General features: G+C 44.6%; 1 protein-coding gene across 1 annotated transcript in view; it reads right to left on the bottom strand.

Moving 5' to 3' along the window:
- Positions 1–18,461, bottom strand: part of LOC117410998 (AT-rich interactive domain-containing protein 1B-like) — a 245,014-nt gene that overhangs the window by 6,566 nt on the left and 219,987 nt on the right. Inside the window, exons 13-21 of the mRNA XM_034017988.3 lie at positions 15,252–15,461; positions 14,371–14,575; positions 9,695–9,833; positions 8,542–8,699; positions 4,946–5,096; positions 4,587–4,706; positions 4,043–4,139; positions 1,778–2,564; positions 1,056–1,186 (exon numbers count right to left, since the gene is read on the bottom strand). Of these exons, the coding sequence (XP_033873879.3) occupies positions 1,056–1,186; positions 1,778–2,564; positions 4,043–4,139; positions 4,587–4,706; positions 4,946–5,096; positions 8,542–8,699; positions 9,695–9,833; positions 14,371–14,575; positions 15,252–15,461 (1,998 nt within the window). The remainder of the gene's footprint in view (positions 1–1,055; positions 1,187–1,777; positions 2,565–4,042; positions 4,140–4,586; positions 4,707–4,945; positions 5,097–8,541; positions 8,700–9,694; positions 9,834–14,370; positions 14,576–15,251; positions 15,462–18,461) is intronic.

Genomic DNA, 18,461 nt, shown 5'->3' with positions numbered 1-18,461 from the left:
GATCCCTTACCTTCAGGAGGTTAAACGAGGCGACCGTGCTGTCATCGTACAGAAGGATCCCTTACCTGCAGGAGGTTAAATGAGGCGACCGTGCTGTCAACGTACAGAAGGATCCCTTACCTGCAGGAGGTTAAACGAGGCGACCGTGCTGTCATCGTACAGAAGGATCCCTTACCTGCAGGAGGTTAAACGAGGCGATCGTGCTGTCATCGTACAGAAGGATCCCTTACCTGCAGGAGGTTAAACGAGGCGACCGTGCTGTCATCGTACAGAAGGATCCCTTACCTTCAGGAGGTTAAACGAGGCGACCGTGCTGTCAACGTACAGAAGGATCCCTTACCTGCAGGAGGTTAAACGAGGCGACCGTGCTGTCATCGTACAGAAGAATCCATTACCTGCAGGAGGTTAAACGAGGCGATCGTGCTGTCAACGTACAGAAGGATCCCTTACCTGCAGGAGGTTAAACGAGGCGACCGTGCTGTCATCGTACAGAAGGATCCCTTACCTGCAGGAGGTTAAACGAGGCGACCGTGCTGTCATCGTACAGAAGGATCCCTTACCTGCAGGAGGTTAAACGAGGCGACCGTGCTGTCATCGTACAGAAGGATCCCTTACCTGCAGGAGGTTAAACGAGGCGACCGTGCTGTCATCGTACAGAAGGATCCCTTACCTGCAGGAGGTTAAACGAGGCGACCGTGCTGTCAACGTACAGAAGGATCCCTTACCTGCAGGAGGTTAAACGAGGCGACCGTGCTGTCATCGTACAGAAGGATCCCTTACCTGCAGGAGGTTAAACGAGGCGATCGTGCTGTCATCGTACAGAAGGATCCCTTACCTGCAGGAGGTTAAACGAGGCGACCGTGCTGTCATCGTACAGAAGGATCCCTTACCTGCAGGAGGTTAAACGAGGCGACCGTGCTGTCATCGTACAGAAGGATCCCTTACCTGCAGGAGGTTAAACGAGGCGACCGTGCTGTCATCGTACAGAAGGATCCCTTACCTGCAGGAGGTTAAACGAGGCGACCGTGCTGTCATCGTACAGAAGGATCCCTTACCTGCAGGAGGTTAAACGAGGCGACCGTGCTGTCATCGTACAGAAGGATGTTAATGGTATCCAGAGCCCATGTGCTTTCGGCCAGGAGGCCGGATTTTAGAGACATCATCACACGCCACGCCTCTGGGGTTGCTAAGGAGAAGAAACAGGAAAACACAAACACACACACAAAGTAGTTAAGTGTGCGTGCTGGAAAGTAATCCATACGTTTTATAAACTGTGCAAGTTATTATTTATTTCTTAGAAGTCTGGGACATTCCATTTTTTCAAGACAACTTTAAATCTGAGCTTCACATGGAAAGAGTCAGACAGCCAAAGCCTGCATGTTTGAGTCTTCTGAATTTAGTGAGGCCTCCTCCAGAGCTCTGACACCATGCAGACAAATATTTTGGAGGCTGAGTGGTTTCCTAACTTTTTTTTTGCTGCTTTTTCCTTCAGATTATTCTACACGTACAGCGCTCTCAGAGCACTGACTGGGTGTTCTTAAACATGCCCTCAGTACTGGACTCAACCTCTTTATTCTGTGTAACAAGCATTTGAAATCAGATCAGTTAAAAAAAACTGGACACAACTATCTTTGTAAAAAAAAACAAAAGGGTCAGAAGCTGGGCAGATTAACAGACTGATGGACATTCTAAACATCTGTTGTTTGTTGCACTCTGCACACATACTGCTTGTTCTGAGTTTGAATTCCCAGTGGATCCCCAGTGAAAGGATCCTTACCCGTGTCCTTGGAGGTGATCCTGCGCCGCGGCTTCAGGACAGGCTGAGTCGCCTCCGCAGAGCCGGGGGGAAAGCCCATGTCACGCCTGCCGATTGGTGGCTGAGCCGCGGGGCCGCTGATGTGGGACGCGGGGGCGGGGTGCACCTGCATCTTCAGGGCTGGTAGAAAGGGTGACTTGCTGGGGGATATGCGGGACTCCAGGGAGCGCTGGAAGGAGGCAGGGCTAGGCGCCCGGGAGATATGGTTTGGCATAGAGGGAGGAGTCTGATAGGAGGGCTGGGGGGGTCGTGAGGTCATGGAGGGCAGAGAGCCGGAGGAAGGGGGCAGGTAGGGGGATTGTCGCTGGTTGACGTGACTTGGCCATTGGCTCTCTGGGTTTAGCCTCTGGTCAGGGACCATGCCGTCATCCTCCCTGCCCACACCAGGGTAGACAGGTCCCTGGGAGGATCCCCCGGGTCCTTGTCTGTTGGGGTAGGGATATGGCAGATCAGTCCTGGAGGGCCACGTGTTTTGCTGGGGGCCCGTGCCAGTGTTGGAGGTGTGCTGGAGGGGGCTGCTCAGCATACCGTGCTGCTGTGGGGGGGGTTGCCCAGATATCTGCAGCCTGTCCCGGCTGTAAGGGTAGGGATACTGTCCCTGAATGGGCCGCCGCTCGGGCCCAGAGAAGCTGCTGCCATACTGGCTGTACATGTCTGGGTGCTGGCTGCCATACTGCATGCTGTAGACTTCCCCTTCATGGCGCTTGGCTGGGGGGCCGTACATGCCCTCCATGGGACGCTTGTAGCCCTGGGAAGGAATTCGTAGACATGTTAAATATTCTGAAATCCACGTCTCTTTTGCAATCAAAATTAAATGTACTGTGGTCAGTAGGGGTCAGGGTCAGGGTCAGGGTCAGTATGTCCTGCGATAGGCTGTGGGAGGGATTTATTCGGAATGTATGTTTGCACTGTTTGTTCTGTGTCGGGGATGAAATGTTTTTTTTTTTTTTGCTACTAGCTTTTCATGTGCCACGATCTTTTTGTATTTCACAATATTGTAATTTCAGATGAAAGAACGCTGCACTTGTGTTATCCTGCTGTGAGACATTTACTGCTACCAGATTATATTACTCTTCACTTTGTTCTATAAAAAAAGCACTGAAACAAAGCATGCCCTTTGCTGAAGTGGCAGCCCATCGAGAATGTTCCAGCTGCACACGACTCTTCAAGCACCCCCTTCCAGTGTGTTTCATCCTGTTCACTACTCTGAGAGGAGGGCTGGGCCTCTGCTTGCTAAGTGCAGCATCCCCTTCCAGTGTGTTTCATCCTGTTCACTACTCTGAGAGGAGGGCTGGGCCTCTGCTTGCTAAGTGCAGCATCCCCTTCCAGTGTGTTTCATCCTGTTCACTACTCTGAGAGGAGGGCTGGGCCTCTGCTTGCTAAGTGCAGCATCCCCTTCCAGTGTGTTTCATCCTGTTCACTACTGTAAGAGAAGGGCTGGACCTCTGCTTGTTAAGTGCAGTCACCTGGGTCCTGGGATTTTAATGTTGATGTTTTTTGTACCAATTTGAATGGCTTTGTTAACCGTCTGTAACTAAAGCAACAAAGTACATTGAAAATTCTAAGATAATTCTAGTAACTTTTACCTTATATTTATTAATATCAATACATAGGTCACACACCTATGTATTGATATTAACTTTACACAAAGACTACCTAAGACAACCAATTAAATAGTTTCAGTTTCTTATAGTGACTTTAACTGGCATACATAAATACATATTAGTAATATGTGATAAGTTTACTGCTGTGCAGATTTGAGAGGACTTATCTTTCGTATCTATTAGAAAGGTCTCATGCTATCTTTCCTACAGCCATACATACAGCATGTGGGTCTGCATTGTTCAAAGAGCAAATGAACAAACACAGAAACACTGATCCAGTGAAAAGCAGCTGCTGGTTAATTAAAAGAGGAGCTAAAGCATAGGGCTCGCCTTCTCCCGTTCTGGAGCTGCATACTGGATATTGCAGCAAACCTCACCTTTCACTTGCACAGGAATATCTACACACACGCACACACACACACACACACACGCACACACGCATGCACGCATACACGCACACACACACGCATGCACGCATACACGCACACACACACGCATGCACACATGCACGCACGCACACACACTTGCACGCACACATATATATATATGTGTGTGTGTGTTTGTTTGTTTAATGTTGTGTATGTTCTAATGCAATGAAAATGAAGCAGGCAACCTGTCTCACCTGTTGCTGAGGGAACATGGCAGGCTGATGTGACCCATATGGAAGCTGTGAGGAGGGGGGACCCTGTCCTGAGTACTGCTGCCCATAGGGGTCATGTCTGCAACAGACACAATACAAAGTCAAGCAAGCCACCGTGGAGACGTTTCTGTGTTACGGACAGGAGAAGAATTCTGAACAACAAAGACAGGCAGTGCTGGGCTGGGTTTTAACAACAATGAATCCCCTCATCATGAGAATTAATTCAAAATGATCTTGAGATGATGATGATGATGATGATTATTATTATTATTATTATTATTATTATTATTATTATTATTATTATTATTATTATTATTATGTTTAATATATACTTCTAACTATAAAACAAATACAAATGCAGAAGATTAGGAATCACACTTTCAAGCCTTCTTACAGCTCAAACAACCTTTTACAGGCATCTTTATGAATGTTACGTCCAAAGAGAGATTTAGCAGATTCTTCTCTGCTAGTATTCATCATGAGACTGCCAAAAAAACCTCTGTTATATTACAGACTACACCCTTACCTCTGCTGGCCAGGGTGTCGGTGTGGAGAGTACATGCTGGGGTCACTGTTTGAAGGCACCATGTTACTCTGACCACCAGTGGGCCCCAAACTACCTTCTGGGCCCATCCCATGATCTGGTCTGAGGGAAGCAAGAAAGAAAACACACACACAGTCAGTCAGCCACCATGTATAACACCTAGCAACGTACAGCAGGCAAGATACCAAGGGGAGGGGAGAAGAGGAGGAATGGGGCATGTGAGGGTGAATGTTCACGCTCCATTACAATGAGATAAGCAGTTCTCTTTGAAGAGGCTGCTGATAATACAATATGATGTTGGAGTGTATTAGGAAGCCTTGCCCCGGTTCAGTCCCCCTCACCTCCTGTCATACCCCGGCCCGTAGGAGTACTGCTGCCGCTGCCCCATCCCCAGACTGGACATCCCGGCTGAGGGGGGCCGGCTGTACATGTCCTGTATCCCGCTGCTGGACAGCTGTGCTGGACTCATGAAGGGCTCACTGTTTCCAGGCACTGAGGAGAACGAACATTCGATTAGTGCAGGTTAACAGTCATCTCAAAACCCTGGCCATCGAACATTCGATTAGTGCAGGTTAACAGTCATCTCAAAACCCTGGCCATCAAACATTCGATTAGTGCAGGTTAACAGTCATCCCAAAACCCTGGCCATCAAACATTCGATTAGTGCAGGTTAACAGTCATCTCAAAACCCTGGCCATCGAACATTCGATTAGTGCAGGTTAACAGTCATCTCAAAACCCTGGCCATCAAACATTCGATTAGTGCAGGTTAACAGTCATCCCAAAACCCTGGCCATCAAACATTCGATTAGTGCAGGTTAACAGTCATCTCAAAACCCTGGCCATCGAACATTCGATTAGTGCAGGTTAACAGTCATCTCAAAACCCTGGCCATCAAACATTCGATTAGTGCAGGTTAACAGTCATCTCAAAACCCTGGCCATCAAACATTCGATTAGTGCAGGTTAACAGTCATCTCAAAACCCTGGCCATCGAACATTCGATTAGTGCAGGTTAACAGTCATCTCAAAACCCTGGCCATCAAACATTCGATTAGTGCAGGTTAACAGTCATCTCAAAACCCTGGCCATCGAACATTCGATTAGTGCAGGTTAACAGTCATCCCAAAACCCTGGCCATCGAACATTCGATTAGTGCAGGTTAACAGTCATCTCAAAACCCTGGCCATCAAACATTCGATTAGTGCAGGTTAACAGTCATCTCAAAACCCTGGCCATCGAACATTCGATTAGTGCAGGTTAACAGTCATCCCAAAACCCTGGCCATCGAACATTCGATTAGTGCAGGTTAACAGTCATCTCAAAACCCTGGCCATCGAACATTCGATTAGTGCAGGTTAACAGTCATCTCAAAACCCTGGCCATCGAACATTCGATTAGTGCAGGTTAACAGTCATCCCAAAACCCTGGCCATCGAACATTCGATTAGTGCAGGTTAACAGTCATCTCAAAACCCTGGCCATCGAACATTCGATTAGTGCAGGTTAACAGTCATCCCAAAACCCTGGCCATCGAACATTCGATTAGTGCAGGTTAACAGTCATCTCAAAACCCTGGCCATCGAACATTCGATTAGTGCAGGTTAACAGTCATCTCAAAACCCTCGCCATCGAACATTCGATTAGTGCAGGTTAACAGTCATCCCAAAACCCTGGCCATCAAACATTCGATTAGTGCAGGTTAACAGTCATCTCAAAACCCTGGCCATCGAACATTCGATTAGTGCAGGTTAACAGTCATCCCAAAACCCTGGCCATCGAATATTCGATTAGTGCAGGTTAACAGTCATCTCAAAACCCTGGCCATCGAACATTCGATTAGTGCAGGTTAACAGTCATCCCAAAACCCTGGCCATTCATGAAAGCAGTGCTAAAACAAACCAGTAAAGTTACAGTCTTTAATCCCGTTTTAAATACCGCTTTTCATACAGTACAATACCTTTTTAATAAAGTAATTGATAAATTGAAAATGCATATTTTAATAATTACTGTAAAGCCACACATATTTGCGACCAAAATATTTGGCGAATCACACCCATAAAACCTATTTTGCTCCAGAAATGTTGGCGCCCTGTTGGAATATACAAAGTATTTACTGTTAGAGGAATTTGATATTCTGCCAAAAATCTTTGAGTTTTTTTTCATACGCGAAAAACGCATAATAAAAAGCTCGCAAAAAACATGTCCTTGCAAATATTTATGGATTTACAGTATTTTATTAATTATTGTAGCTAATTGTTAAAAGTGAGTTTTCAGGTTATCAGTTGCTTTTCTTCATTAAGACCTTGCTGGATTCTGATTTTCCTTTGATGTAGAGCTGTTAGCAGTTTGTGCTCTACATTAACTCAACAAAGCACTGTGATTTGTTTTTCCACTAGATGTCAGTGTCATGTTAAGGATCACAAATAGCAGCCCAAAGCCTGTGTGGGGAGTGTAATTCCTTGTTTCCACAGAAAACCAGGCACAGGCCTCTATGAGAAAGCCAGGCAATGCCGTGCTGTGCAGTAGCAGGCAGTGCGAAGGGCAGGGCAGTGTGATCGCCTGGCATGCAGGGATGTCAGTTCGGGCGCTCCCTCCACCCTGCTGCACAAGCATGTGCAAAGGAGGGAAAATAACAGGACAGCATGCCAAGGACGTGGTCTCAGTTACAGTGCATTCGTAGAACTTTCTTCCTGTGAATTGCTTTGCACTGGCAACAAAAAAACTAAACAAAACATCCCGGAGTGCTTGTGCCTCACGCGAAGCAACCCTAACCAAAAGCACCCGGGAGTTATAAGACTACACGCTGGCAGGAAACAAAAGAAAGTGTCTGGAAGTTAAACTTCCAGCCAAACTTACACCAATTATTTCCATATCTGATGCCAAGAATCTAATGCATGCCTTTGTTTAATCTAGAATTGATTATTGTAATGCACTTTTCTCTGGTGTCCCAAAATGTGGGGTATCCCGCTTGCAGCTTATTCAGAATACCGCCGCTAGAATTCTGACTAAAACCAGGAAAAGTGAACATATTACCCCTGTTTTGGCCTCTTTACACTGGCTCCCTGTGCAGTATAGAATTGATTTTAAGATTATGCTGTTAACTTACAAGGCCCTGAATGGATTAGAACCTAGTTATTTGCAGGAGTTACTGACTCTGTATCTTCCAAACCGCACTCTGAGATCACAGGATGCGGGGCTGCTGGTTATTCCTAGGGTCAACAAAAGCAACACGGGAGGAAGGGCTTTTTCTTGTAGAGCTCCTAAATCATGGAATGATCTGCCTTCGTTTGTCAGGGAAGCTGGGACCGTTACAGTATTCAAGTCAAGACTAAAAACGCACTTCTATAAAATGACTTTCTTATCTTAGGGGGTTTAATGTAACTTTAAAATTGCTGCTTTTGTATTATGTGTATACTGTTATTTAAATGTGTGACATGTTATGCAAATGTATTGTGTTTTTTTGTTTTTTTCTGGTATGTTCTGTACAGTGCTTTGCGATACTTTTGTATAAAAAGCGCTATATAAATGCAATAAATAAATAATAAATATAAACTAAAAACAAGGCTGGTTTCCATGCACCTGCAGTTATAAAAACATGAAAAATAGCGCCTTTAAAGGTAACTTCCCTCGTGGCCCATAGAGGGGGCACTGCTTTTCTTCATCCAGACTTCAACTCCTGTCCTGTTCAGTGTGATTTCTATTTGCTTCAATTACAGAATCCTTTCCAGATAGGATGGCATAATCAGCTGACTGGAGCCTCATCACTGCAAGGGCCTTGGCATTGCTTTTATAATCAGGTTATGCAGTGCTGATTCTAGTGACACTTTATATTAAAACAAGGGCCACACAGTGGGATGCAGAGGAAGTTGTGACAATGTGGTGCAGATCATGTTACTTTAGAAGCACTCTGTACAAACAATACACAATAACAAATCACCTTTTCTCATCCCACCAAGAGGACCCTTATTGGATTCAAAGTGCATCCTCATCACCCCCTCAGGCGTGGTCATCCCCTGCTGGTACGGAGTGCTGTGCTTCTGGAATGCAGGGTCACTGACCTCGGAAAAGGGGTCCTGCACGCTGACCGCACTGCTTCTAGGAAAACCAACAGAGTGGCTCACAGTATCTACTACAGACACACTCTTTTAAAGATTTATCTTTACACTAGAAGGCAACAGCAAATGAGAAGTAAACAAATGTGTTACCAAAGATGGGTTTTAAAGTCTTCATTGAAACTATTTTGTCAAAGGCTTGTCTTTTTTACTTTTTTTCCTTCTTAGAATTATTATTATTATTATTATTATTATTATTATTATTATTATTATTATTTTTTGTTTAATTTCGAATCGCCAATTCTTTTTTCTCATTTTCTACCCAATTTGGAAAGCCCAATTAAATTTCATTTCAACCCGGCTCACCGCTGTCACTCCCGCGCTGACTCGGGAGAGATGAAGACGAGCACACGTGTCCTCGGAAACGTGTGTTGTCAGCCGTCCACTTCTTTTCACTCTGCAGGCCCACCATGCAGCTACCTCAGAGCTACAGCGTTGGAGGACCACTCAGCTCTGGTCCGCATGTAGGCAGGCCCGCAGGCGCCCGGCCAGTCTACGGGGGTTGCTGGTGCGCGGTGAGCCGAGGGCACCCTTGACCGATCTAAACCCTCCCCACCTGGGTGACGCTCGGCCAATTATGCACCGCCCCCTGGGAACTCCCGTCCACGGCCAGAAATGGAATAGCCTGGACTCAAACAGACGACCTCCAGGCTAAAGGATGCATCCTGCTCTCCACGCGGAGCGCCTTTACCAGATGCGCCACTCGGGAGCCCACTCTTCTTAGAATTTATGTCGGTGTCTTTACGTTTTTTGGCAGAGCACAAAAATGACAAATGGGAACGGTAGTTTAATCATACCTCACTATATCTATGGAAGCACAACATGAAGTATTACAATGACAACACCAACAGTTATCTGGTACGGCTGTGGTGGAGTGTGAGTGTTCAGCTTGTAGTGTTGATAACCCCTTTACCCTTTCTTTACTGTGCATTAGGAAAGATTCAGAAAGACTTCAGGAAGCCCATGTTGCCCTCCTACCTGTTACCCTGCAGGGGTGGCATCTGCCCATGTGCTGCAGAGACTGGGGCTGGAGGCTGGAGTTCTCCTGGAGCTTCAGTCATGGAGTTGCTGTCAGTTGACTGTGGGGTCTGGGGGCCTTGCAAGGAGCCTGAATTGGCTGAGGGAAGAAGAAGAAGCAGGTGCTCAGTTAGTGTCATGTTTATAGATGAAGGATCATGCTAGACTTCACATCCCCCCAGTGACAGGCAAAACTAAATACTGACGGGCCCATTCATGGACATGGACATGTCCAGTTAGTTCTGTTTCTGAACTCTGCAGTTGCCAGAAGCTTTCAGAACAGAGTGGGAGTGGTTCACTCATCTACATTTCCTGACAGCATCACTTGAAAACTCACTTTCAGCTTCAATATGCTTCACTGGGAAATTCCTGTAAAGCTGCATTTACCAGAACACTGTGTTTACGGCCTTAAGTTAAAGTAGATTCAAGTTTACGATTAGCCCTGGGAGGCAGACTCGGTCAGATGGTTGGCATACAATGTGTTGCCTTATTTGTTTTCCGCAGCACAAGTTTATGTGTTGCCATGGAAGCCAGGCTGAGCAGTTGTAGAATGTTGGAATGTGTTTTAAGATAAAAGACAGAGAAAGCCACAGTGTGATTACAGTCCAGGCTGAGCAGTTGTAGAATGTTGGAATGTGATTAGAGAGTACGACATCTTTCAACAATTACCAGAGACTTTTAGGCAGCTCTTGGAGATTTTTGTGACCAGTTAGTAATTTTTTCCTGCAGTCACAAAACTTTGAGGAGAGTTCATTTTCGTAGTTTATGCTGCAAAGCACTCCCAGAACAAAAAATAAATAAAATAAAAACACACAGGAAACACTAACTATGCTACACCCACCAGCTCACTTTAACATTAATATGAAACGCATACAAAGTTTCCCTCTAGCAAGTAGTACATTGCATAATATGATATGTTTTAGTTCAAGACATTGGCTTACTCAACCAAGTGTGAATAAGCATCTAAACAAAACTGCCATATGGAATAATGCCATAATCACTCAATACATATACAGTGCCTTGCATAAGTAGTCACACCCCTAGGACATTTTGTAGTGTTACAACCTGGAATTAAAATTGATTTAATTGGGATTTTTACCATTTGATTTACACAACATACTTAACACTTTGAAGGTGCAAAATATTTTTTATTGTGACACAAACGTTAATTAAACAAAAAAAAGACATTTGTTGGTTGCATAAGTATTCACCCCCCTGAGTCAATACTTGGAAGAAGCACGTTTGGCAGCAATTACAGCTGTGAGTCTTTTTGGGTAAGTCTCTACCAGCTTTGCACATCTGGATCCTGCAATTTTTGCCCATTCTTCTTGGCAAAATTGCTCAAGCTCTGTCAAGTTGGATGGGGACCGTTGTTGAACAGCAGTTTTCAAGTCTTGCCACAGATTCTCAATTGGATTGAGGTCTGGGCTTTGACTGGGCCTTTCTAAGACATTCAGGTTCTTGTTTTTAAACCACTCCAGTGTAGCTTTGGCTGTGTGTTTAGGGTCATTGTCCTGCTGGAAGGTGAACCTCTGCCCCAGTCCCAGGTCTCTTGCAGACTGAAACAGGTTTTCCTCTAGAATTTCCCTGTATTTGGCTCCATCCATCTTGCCCTCAATCATGACCAGTTTCCCAGTCCCTGCCGATGAAAAGCATTCCCATAACATGATGCTGCCACCACCATGCTTCACCGTGGGGATGGTGTTCTCAGGGTGATGAGCAGTGTTGGCTTTGCGCCACACATAGCGTTTTGCGCTGAGGCCAAAAAGTTCAATTTTGGTCTCATCAGACCAGAGAACCTTTTTCCACATGTTTGCTGTGTCTCCCACATGCCTTTTGGCAAAATCCAAACAGGATTTGATATGGGTTTTTTTCAGCAATGGCTTTCTTCTCGCCACTCTTCCATAAAGCCCAGCTTTGTGGAGCGTCCGGGTTATAGTTGTCCCATGTACGGTTTCTCCCATCTCAGCTGTGGATCTCTCCAGCTCCTTTAGAGTTACCATTGGCCTCTTGGTTGCTTCTCTGACTAATGCCCTCCTTACCTGGTCACTGAGTTTTAGTGGACGGCCTTCTCTAGGCAGAGTCGCGGTTGTGCCATATTCTTTCCATTTTCTAATAATGGATTTAACGGTGCTCCAGGGGATGTTCAAAGTTTGGGATATTTTTTTATAACCCAACCCTGATTGGTGCTTCTCCAGAACTTTATCCCGGACTTGTTTTGATAGCTCCTTGGTCTTCATGATGCTGTTTGTTTAGATATGCTCTCTAACAAACTCTGGGGCCTTCCAGAAACAGGTGTATTTAATCTGAGATCATGTGACACTTTAATTGCACACAGGTGGACTCCATTCAACTAATTATGTGACTTCTGAAGGCAATTGGTTGCACCAGAGCTTATTTAGGGGTGTCACAGCAAAGGGGGTGAATACTCAAGACACTTCAGTTTTTTATTTGTAAATAATTTTGAATAATATGTAGATTTTTTTCCACACTTTGACATTATGGACTATTTTGTGTAGATCAGTGACAAAAAATCCTAATTAAATCCATTTTAATTCCAGGTTGTAACACTACAAAATGTGGAAAAGTCCAAGGTGGGTGAATACTTATGCAAGGCACTGTACTGCATAGCACTAGCTATTAAAACAAACACATGTAAATAAATGACTCTTGTGTAAGTACTGTAGCTACTCAGCGGTCTCTCTGAATGATCTCTTTTTTATTAATAGTACTATGTGGAAAGCTGACCCGTAGCATGTGCTGGAAAGCTGTCAGCCACTGGCAGCAGTTAGTGCCCCTAATTGAGATAACACACAGAAACACAAACACACGCACATGCACACACAGACACACACATAGAAACACAAACACATGCACACACACACACACGCACACAGACACACACATGCACACAGACACACACACACACAGAAACACAAACACACACACACACACACGCACACAGACACACACATGCACAGACACACACACACACACACACACAGAAACACAAACACACGCACATGCACACACAGACACACACATACACGCACACAGAAACACAAACACACACACACACACGCACACAGACACACACATGCACACACAGACACACACACACACAGAGACACACATAGACACACATGCACAGACACACACACGAACACAGACACACACACAAACACAGACACACGCACACAGACACGCACAAACACACACACACATGCACACAGACACGCACACACTCACACTCACACTCACACACACACACACAAACACACACACACACACTTGCTCAGTACAAGGCCCCAGATTATCATTCAAGGATATCCCTCTCTTTACTTCCTGAAGCTACACATGTCTACACATGTAAACCCTAAAGTAAACAATGGAAAGGTTCCTGGAGGTTAAGTGCATTCACATACACTTTGAAACGCACACTCAGCTGGGAAGATCATTTACACAGCATGAGCAGGATTGAAAAAAAAAGAAACAAAACACGTCAGCAGTGGCTGTGAGTAGAGGTCAGCTCAAGGTCACGTTTGTTTATATCCCAGACTCCTCCCCTATTAATCCTCCTCTAGGGATTCCCCCTCTTGGCTACACACATCTCTCAGTGACATCATCACCTGTCAGTTAATAACAGAACTCCAGCCAGCCACCTGCAAGTGGAGCTGGATGAGTTGGGTGTTACAGTCAGACTCTCTGACGAGGGCGGCAGGTCCGTTCCTTAGGAGGGGAAAGCTTTACTTGACCAGCTTTGTATGAGTTGCATATGGAATAAAACTGCACTAACCGTGCAGCTTGTTGATTTGTTGCTGATAAAGTTTCATTTCGTTGAAGCAGCTACAACATCACTCAAGCTGTCCAAGGCAGATTTACTATTATTATTATTATTATTATTATTATTATTATTATTATTATTATTATTATTATTATTATCATCTAGGTGGAAAAAAACTTCATACCTGCTGTTAGGAACTTGTTTTCTTCTAACTATACATAGGAAATGATAATGTGTTGTTAAAAATGTTAACAAGGTGCACAATACAACATACAAATACAATGTGTTGGAGGATCAAGGGGTCTGGCATTTTAAATGGGTTAGAATGGGTAATGATTTATAATTTTAAAAAAAGTTAACAATAACACCTCAAAGGGACCTTTACTTTAGCCACCATACATAAAACAGGCACATCTTTAACTTGCCACACACACACACGCACGCACGCATGCACACACACACACACGCACACACACACACACACATGCACGCACGCACACACATACACGCACACACACACACACACACACACAAAAACTGACACACACACACACACTGATACACACACACGCACACACTCACGCACACACACACACACACAAACACACACAGACACACACACACTGACACACATGCACACACTGACACACACACGCACATGCTTGCACACACACGCACACACACACACGCATGCACACACACACACTGACACACACGCAGATGCTCACACTGACACACACACATGCACACACACACAGACGCACGCATGCGCACACAGGCACACACACACACACACATAGACTGCCACCAGCAGGGAGCACTGCAATCACAACACTGCAATACCACTGCCTACCAGGAGATGGCGGCTGGATCCTGGCTTGCTTCTTGTTGTCTCCCACAGCAAAGATTCCGGGTGGCGGCTCCTCTCCGCGCTCCACTTTACACTCAAAGGCGAACAGGTATTGGATGTAGTGCTTCTTAAGGGAGCTGGCAGCGCTGCTCGAGGTGCCCATGTTGAGGATGCTGGAGAGCTCTCGCCATTTCTTACTTTTATTAACCTTGTATGAAATCAAGCCAAGCAAACAAGCAGGTGAATCACTGTTACAGGACTGTTTCCTCATGGCAGCGCTACACACTTGTGGCTACACTACTCTCTGCAAAGGTCTTACTAATAAACAGGCATGCAGAGTTTAAAAGAAACACGGTTAGTTTATTTCAATTCTAAAGTAAGGATGCTGTATATGCTGTATGTGGTGGGTGCATCACTTTAATTACTGAGCACATTGTAACCAGCACTGCGTTCCTTGGAGATCTTCCATTCACTCGTAATGGGCTACTTGGCACTTGTTTGTTCAATAACATCCAATAACATCCAATGGCAACAAAGGCCTTGTGTTTGATTGACTGCTGGAGTTTCTTCCCAACATTGGGGTACAGGATCAATAAGTACAGAGACTACCATTGCAACTGACAGAGTCACATGACAAAGCCTGCTGTTTACTGTACCTGTTACTGACAGAGTCACATGACACAGCCTGCTGTTTACTGTACCTATTACTGACAGAGTCACATGACACAGCCTGCTGTTTACTGTACCTATTACTGACAGAGTCACATGACAAAGCCTGCTGTTTACTGTACCTGTTACTGACAGAGTCACATGACAAAGCCTGCTGTTTACTGTACCTATTACTGACAGAGTCACATGACCACGCTAAATTAGCCACCACTCACCTGGGCCAGGCCACCGATTTCCTTAACCGCCATGTAGAGTCGGCAGAGGTCCAGGGGCTTCTTCCCCACAGCTGGCAGGTTAAGGACAGCCGTCCCCCTCTCCTCCATGAAACCCAGGTAGCGCTCCACCCACACCCCGCGCTCGGGCTCGCTGCCCATCTCGTACAGCTTGCTGATCTTCTCGTTACTGGTGGTGGAGGAGCTGGACTTCTAAGGTAGACAGTTTGGGTGCAGTGTTACAACAAGCTCTGCATGCACTGCTGTAGTTATATACTGACAGTACTATATAACGTTTAGAAATGAAGGCTGCAAGCTCTACTACACAGCGTGTAGAAATGAAGGCTGCTAGCTCTACTGCACAGTGTGTAGAAATGAAGGCTGCTAGCTCTACTACACAGCATGTAGAAATGAAGGCTGCTAGCTCTACTACACAGCGTGTAGAAATGAAGGCTGCTAGCTCTCTACTACACAGTGTGTAGAAATGAAGGCTGCTAGCTCTACTACACAGCATGTAGAAATGAAGGCTGCTAGCTCTACTACACAGCGTGTAGAAATGAAGGCTGCTAGCTACTACACAGCGTGTAGAAATGAAGGCTGCTAGCTCTACTACACAGCATGTAGAAATGAAGGCTGCTAGCTCTCTACTACACAGTGTGTAGAAATGAAGGCTGCTAGCTCTACTACACAGTGTGTAGAAATGAAGGCTGCTAGCTCTACTACACAGCATGTAGAAATGAAGGCTGCTAGCTCTACTACACAGTGTGTAGAAATGAAGGCTGCTAGCTCTACTACACAGCATGTAGAAATGAAGGCTGCTAGCTCTACTACACAGCATGTAGAAATGAAGGCTGCTAGTTCTTTGAATTCTTTATTTCTTTTTAAATAATCTACAATGGGGCTCTTATTAAAGCACTTCTCAAGGACGAGCAATCCAGGTCTAGTGTCTGGAATTGCATTCAGCTGAGAAGAGTCTGTCTGCACACATTAGAAATGACAACGGTAGAGGCACCTTCTCAGGTTCATTAATCCAAGTATCACTTTACACAATTAAAATAGAACAAACAATACATTGAAATATAAAGACTGTAGGTGTTTTTTTTCCTGACACACACTCTGCAGTGCTTGCTGAATTCAATGGCAGCCACATCTCAGTATAATCCTCTGTATAACAACCCTTAATAACACACTGTTAAAAATATAAACAGCCTCAAAAAGAGTCTACGATCAAATCAACACTGTTAATCAGTGAGGCAATTTAACCTCTTAATTTTTCAAAGCCAGTTCATACACAGTTTCAGTATTATGGAGTTCTAAAGATTGCCAAAGTAAGTAAAGAAAAAAAAACATGTGTTTCCTGCTTGGAGTGTATTTCAGTCAACATCAGGTCAGCCAAGTGCTACAACAGAAAATGAGTTTGGATGTTAAGATGACCTCATTAATTAGAGTCTGGAAAGCATGCTTTGCTAAATTAAAGAGATTGGTTTACTATTCTGTTCTGGATCGTGTTCTGTAGCTGTATTCACATTTTATGGTCGAATGTTTAAAGTGGTGACTGATGAGCAGCTGCAGATTACCTTAAAGGGATTTATTTTTTAATTTAATTTTCTTTTTAAATTCAGTGTGCCCAATTATTTTACCAACGATTTTCTCCCCATAATTGTTTCCTGTCACCGCAGCACGTCCCCACATGGCTCAGGAGAACTGAAGGTACAGGGGGCGTCCTCCGATCCCACAACCGAGCCAGCTTCCTCTTCTACACCCAGGAACTCGAGAGCAGATGTCAGCAAGTTACCAGCCTCTGGAGGACAAAGGCCAGCCTTGCAGGTGTCCACTGTAGGGTTCACTGCAGGGTTCACTGTAGTGCGATGAGGAGAAACAGTCCCTGCTGGTTTTACCTCCCTAACCCACAGGAGAGCCAGAGCCATGCGATACGCTTTCTGAATCTCCAGCAAAGACCAGCGACTATGCCCTTAAGGATACTAATGTAATCTGAAGTTTACCTGTTTAATTATTCTCCATTATTACCACTGCCTATATATATATACACAGTTTCAGAGGGATCAGAGATTACTAAGGCACACCTCTAGTGATCCTATTACAAACTACCTCACCATATCATAATAGGAAATTAAACATGCAAGAAATAAAATATCCATTCAAGGTAGATTATTAATGTAATTATTACTGACTAATACTAGATCTGTTTGCACAGTATCAGTAAACAGCATGGGTGCCATTTCTCCCATTGCAAACACAACTACTAATAACAATAACAACCATGTGAGCAAGTCAGACTTTCTCATGAATACATTGAGCATGCTGATTGAGCATGCTCTGCTCCACAGCGCCTCACTCTGGAGAACAGCCAGCAGTACACATGTATACAATCAAGGGGGCTTTTTAATATCAGAGGGAGTTATACATACTGTACCACGCTGGTCTGTAATCCCAGCGAGTTACACATACTGGCGTCAGAAATAAATGAAACCAGAAGTCAAGGTTAATGAGGCACTTTTCATTTGAGTGCTGCGTGTGTGTGTAAGTGTACACACTTTCGATATGTCCCATCCTCTACTGTACCTCTTTACTTCCTAACGTATCTGAGGTAATGAGATTTTGGTGGAATTTATATAACAAACACCATTTGCTTTGTATGGCCATTTTATTTTACATTGTGATGAGTTACTTCCCTGTAGTTTTTGAGCCCTGTTTAGCAATGATTTTATTAGTATAGGTTTAGCAAGAAATAACTTAGTTGAAGAAAGAGTATTGTTCTGTGGCATTCCTTTATAGTTCTGTACTTGTAAAATTGTTTCATTCCTCTCGCAATATTTGCCCTTTAAATAAAGTAAGATAAAAGTTCCCAATGAATATTACAATCTGTATTGGGTGAATGATTTAGCAGCAGCAGTAGTGGACGGTTTGTATTCTAGAAAATAATAATTAAAAAAAAAAAACCTTCAATGTTATGTTTTAAGGTCCATACCCGTTAAATTGTTTGCTAGCCGTCTGCAAAATGATCTAATGAATCAGAACTGGACCCAGAGAACAGCACAGCGTGTACAATACTGACAGCCTGACTGCACAGCACAGCGTGTACAATACTGACAGCCTGACTGCACAGAGTGTACAATACTGACAGCCTGACTGCACAGCACAGTGTGTACAATACTGACAGCCTGACTGCACAGAGTGTACAATACTGACAGC

This window comes from Acipenser ruthenus, chromosome 6 (assembly GCF_902713425.1).
Source record: "Acipenser ruthenus chromosome 6, fAciRut3.2 maternal haplotype, whole genome shotgun sequence".
NCBI lineage: Eukaryota > Metazoa > Chordata > Actinopteri > Acipenseriformes > Acipenseridae > Acipenser > Acipenser ruthenus.
This window is presented reverse-complemented; position numbering and strand designations above follow the sequence as displayed.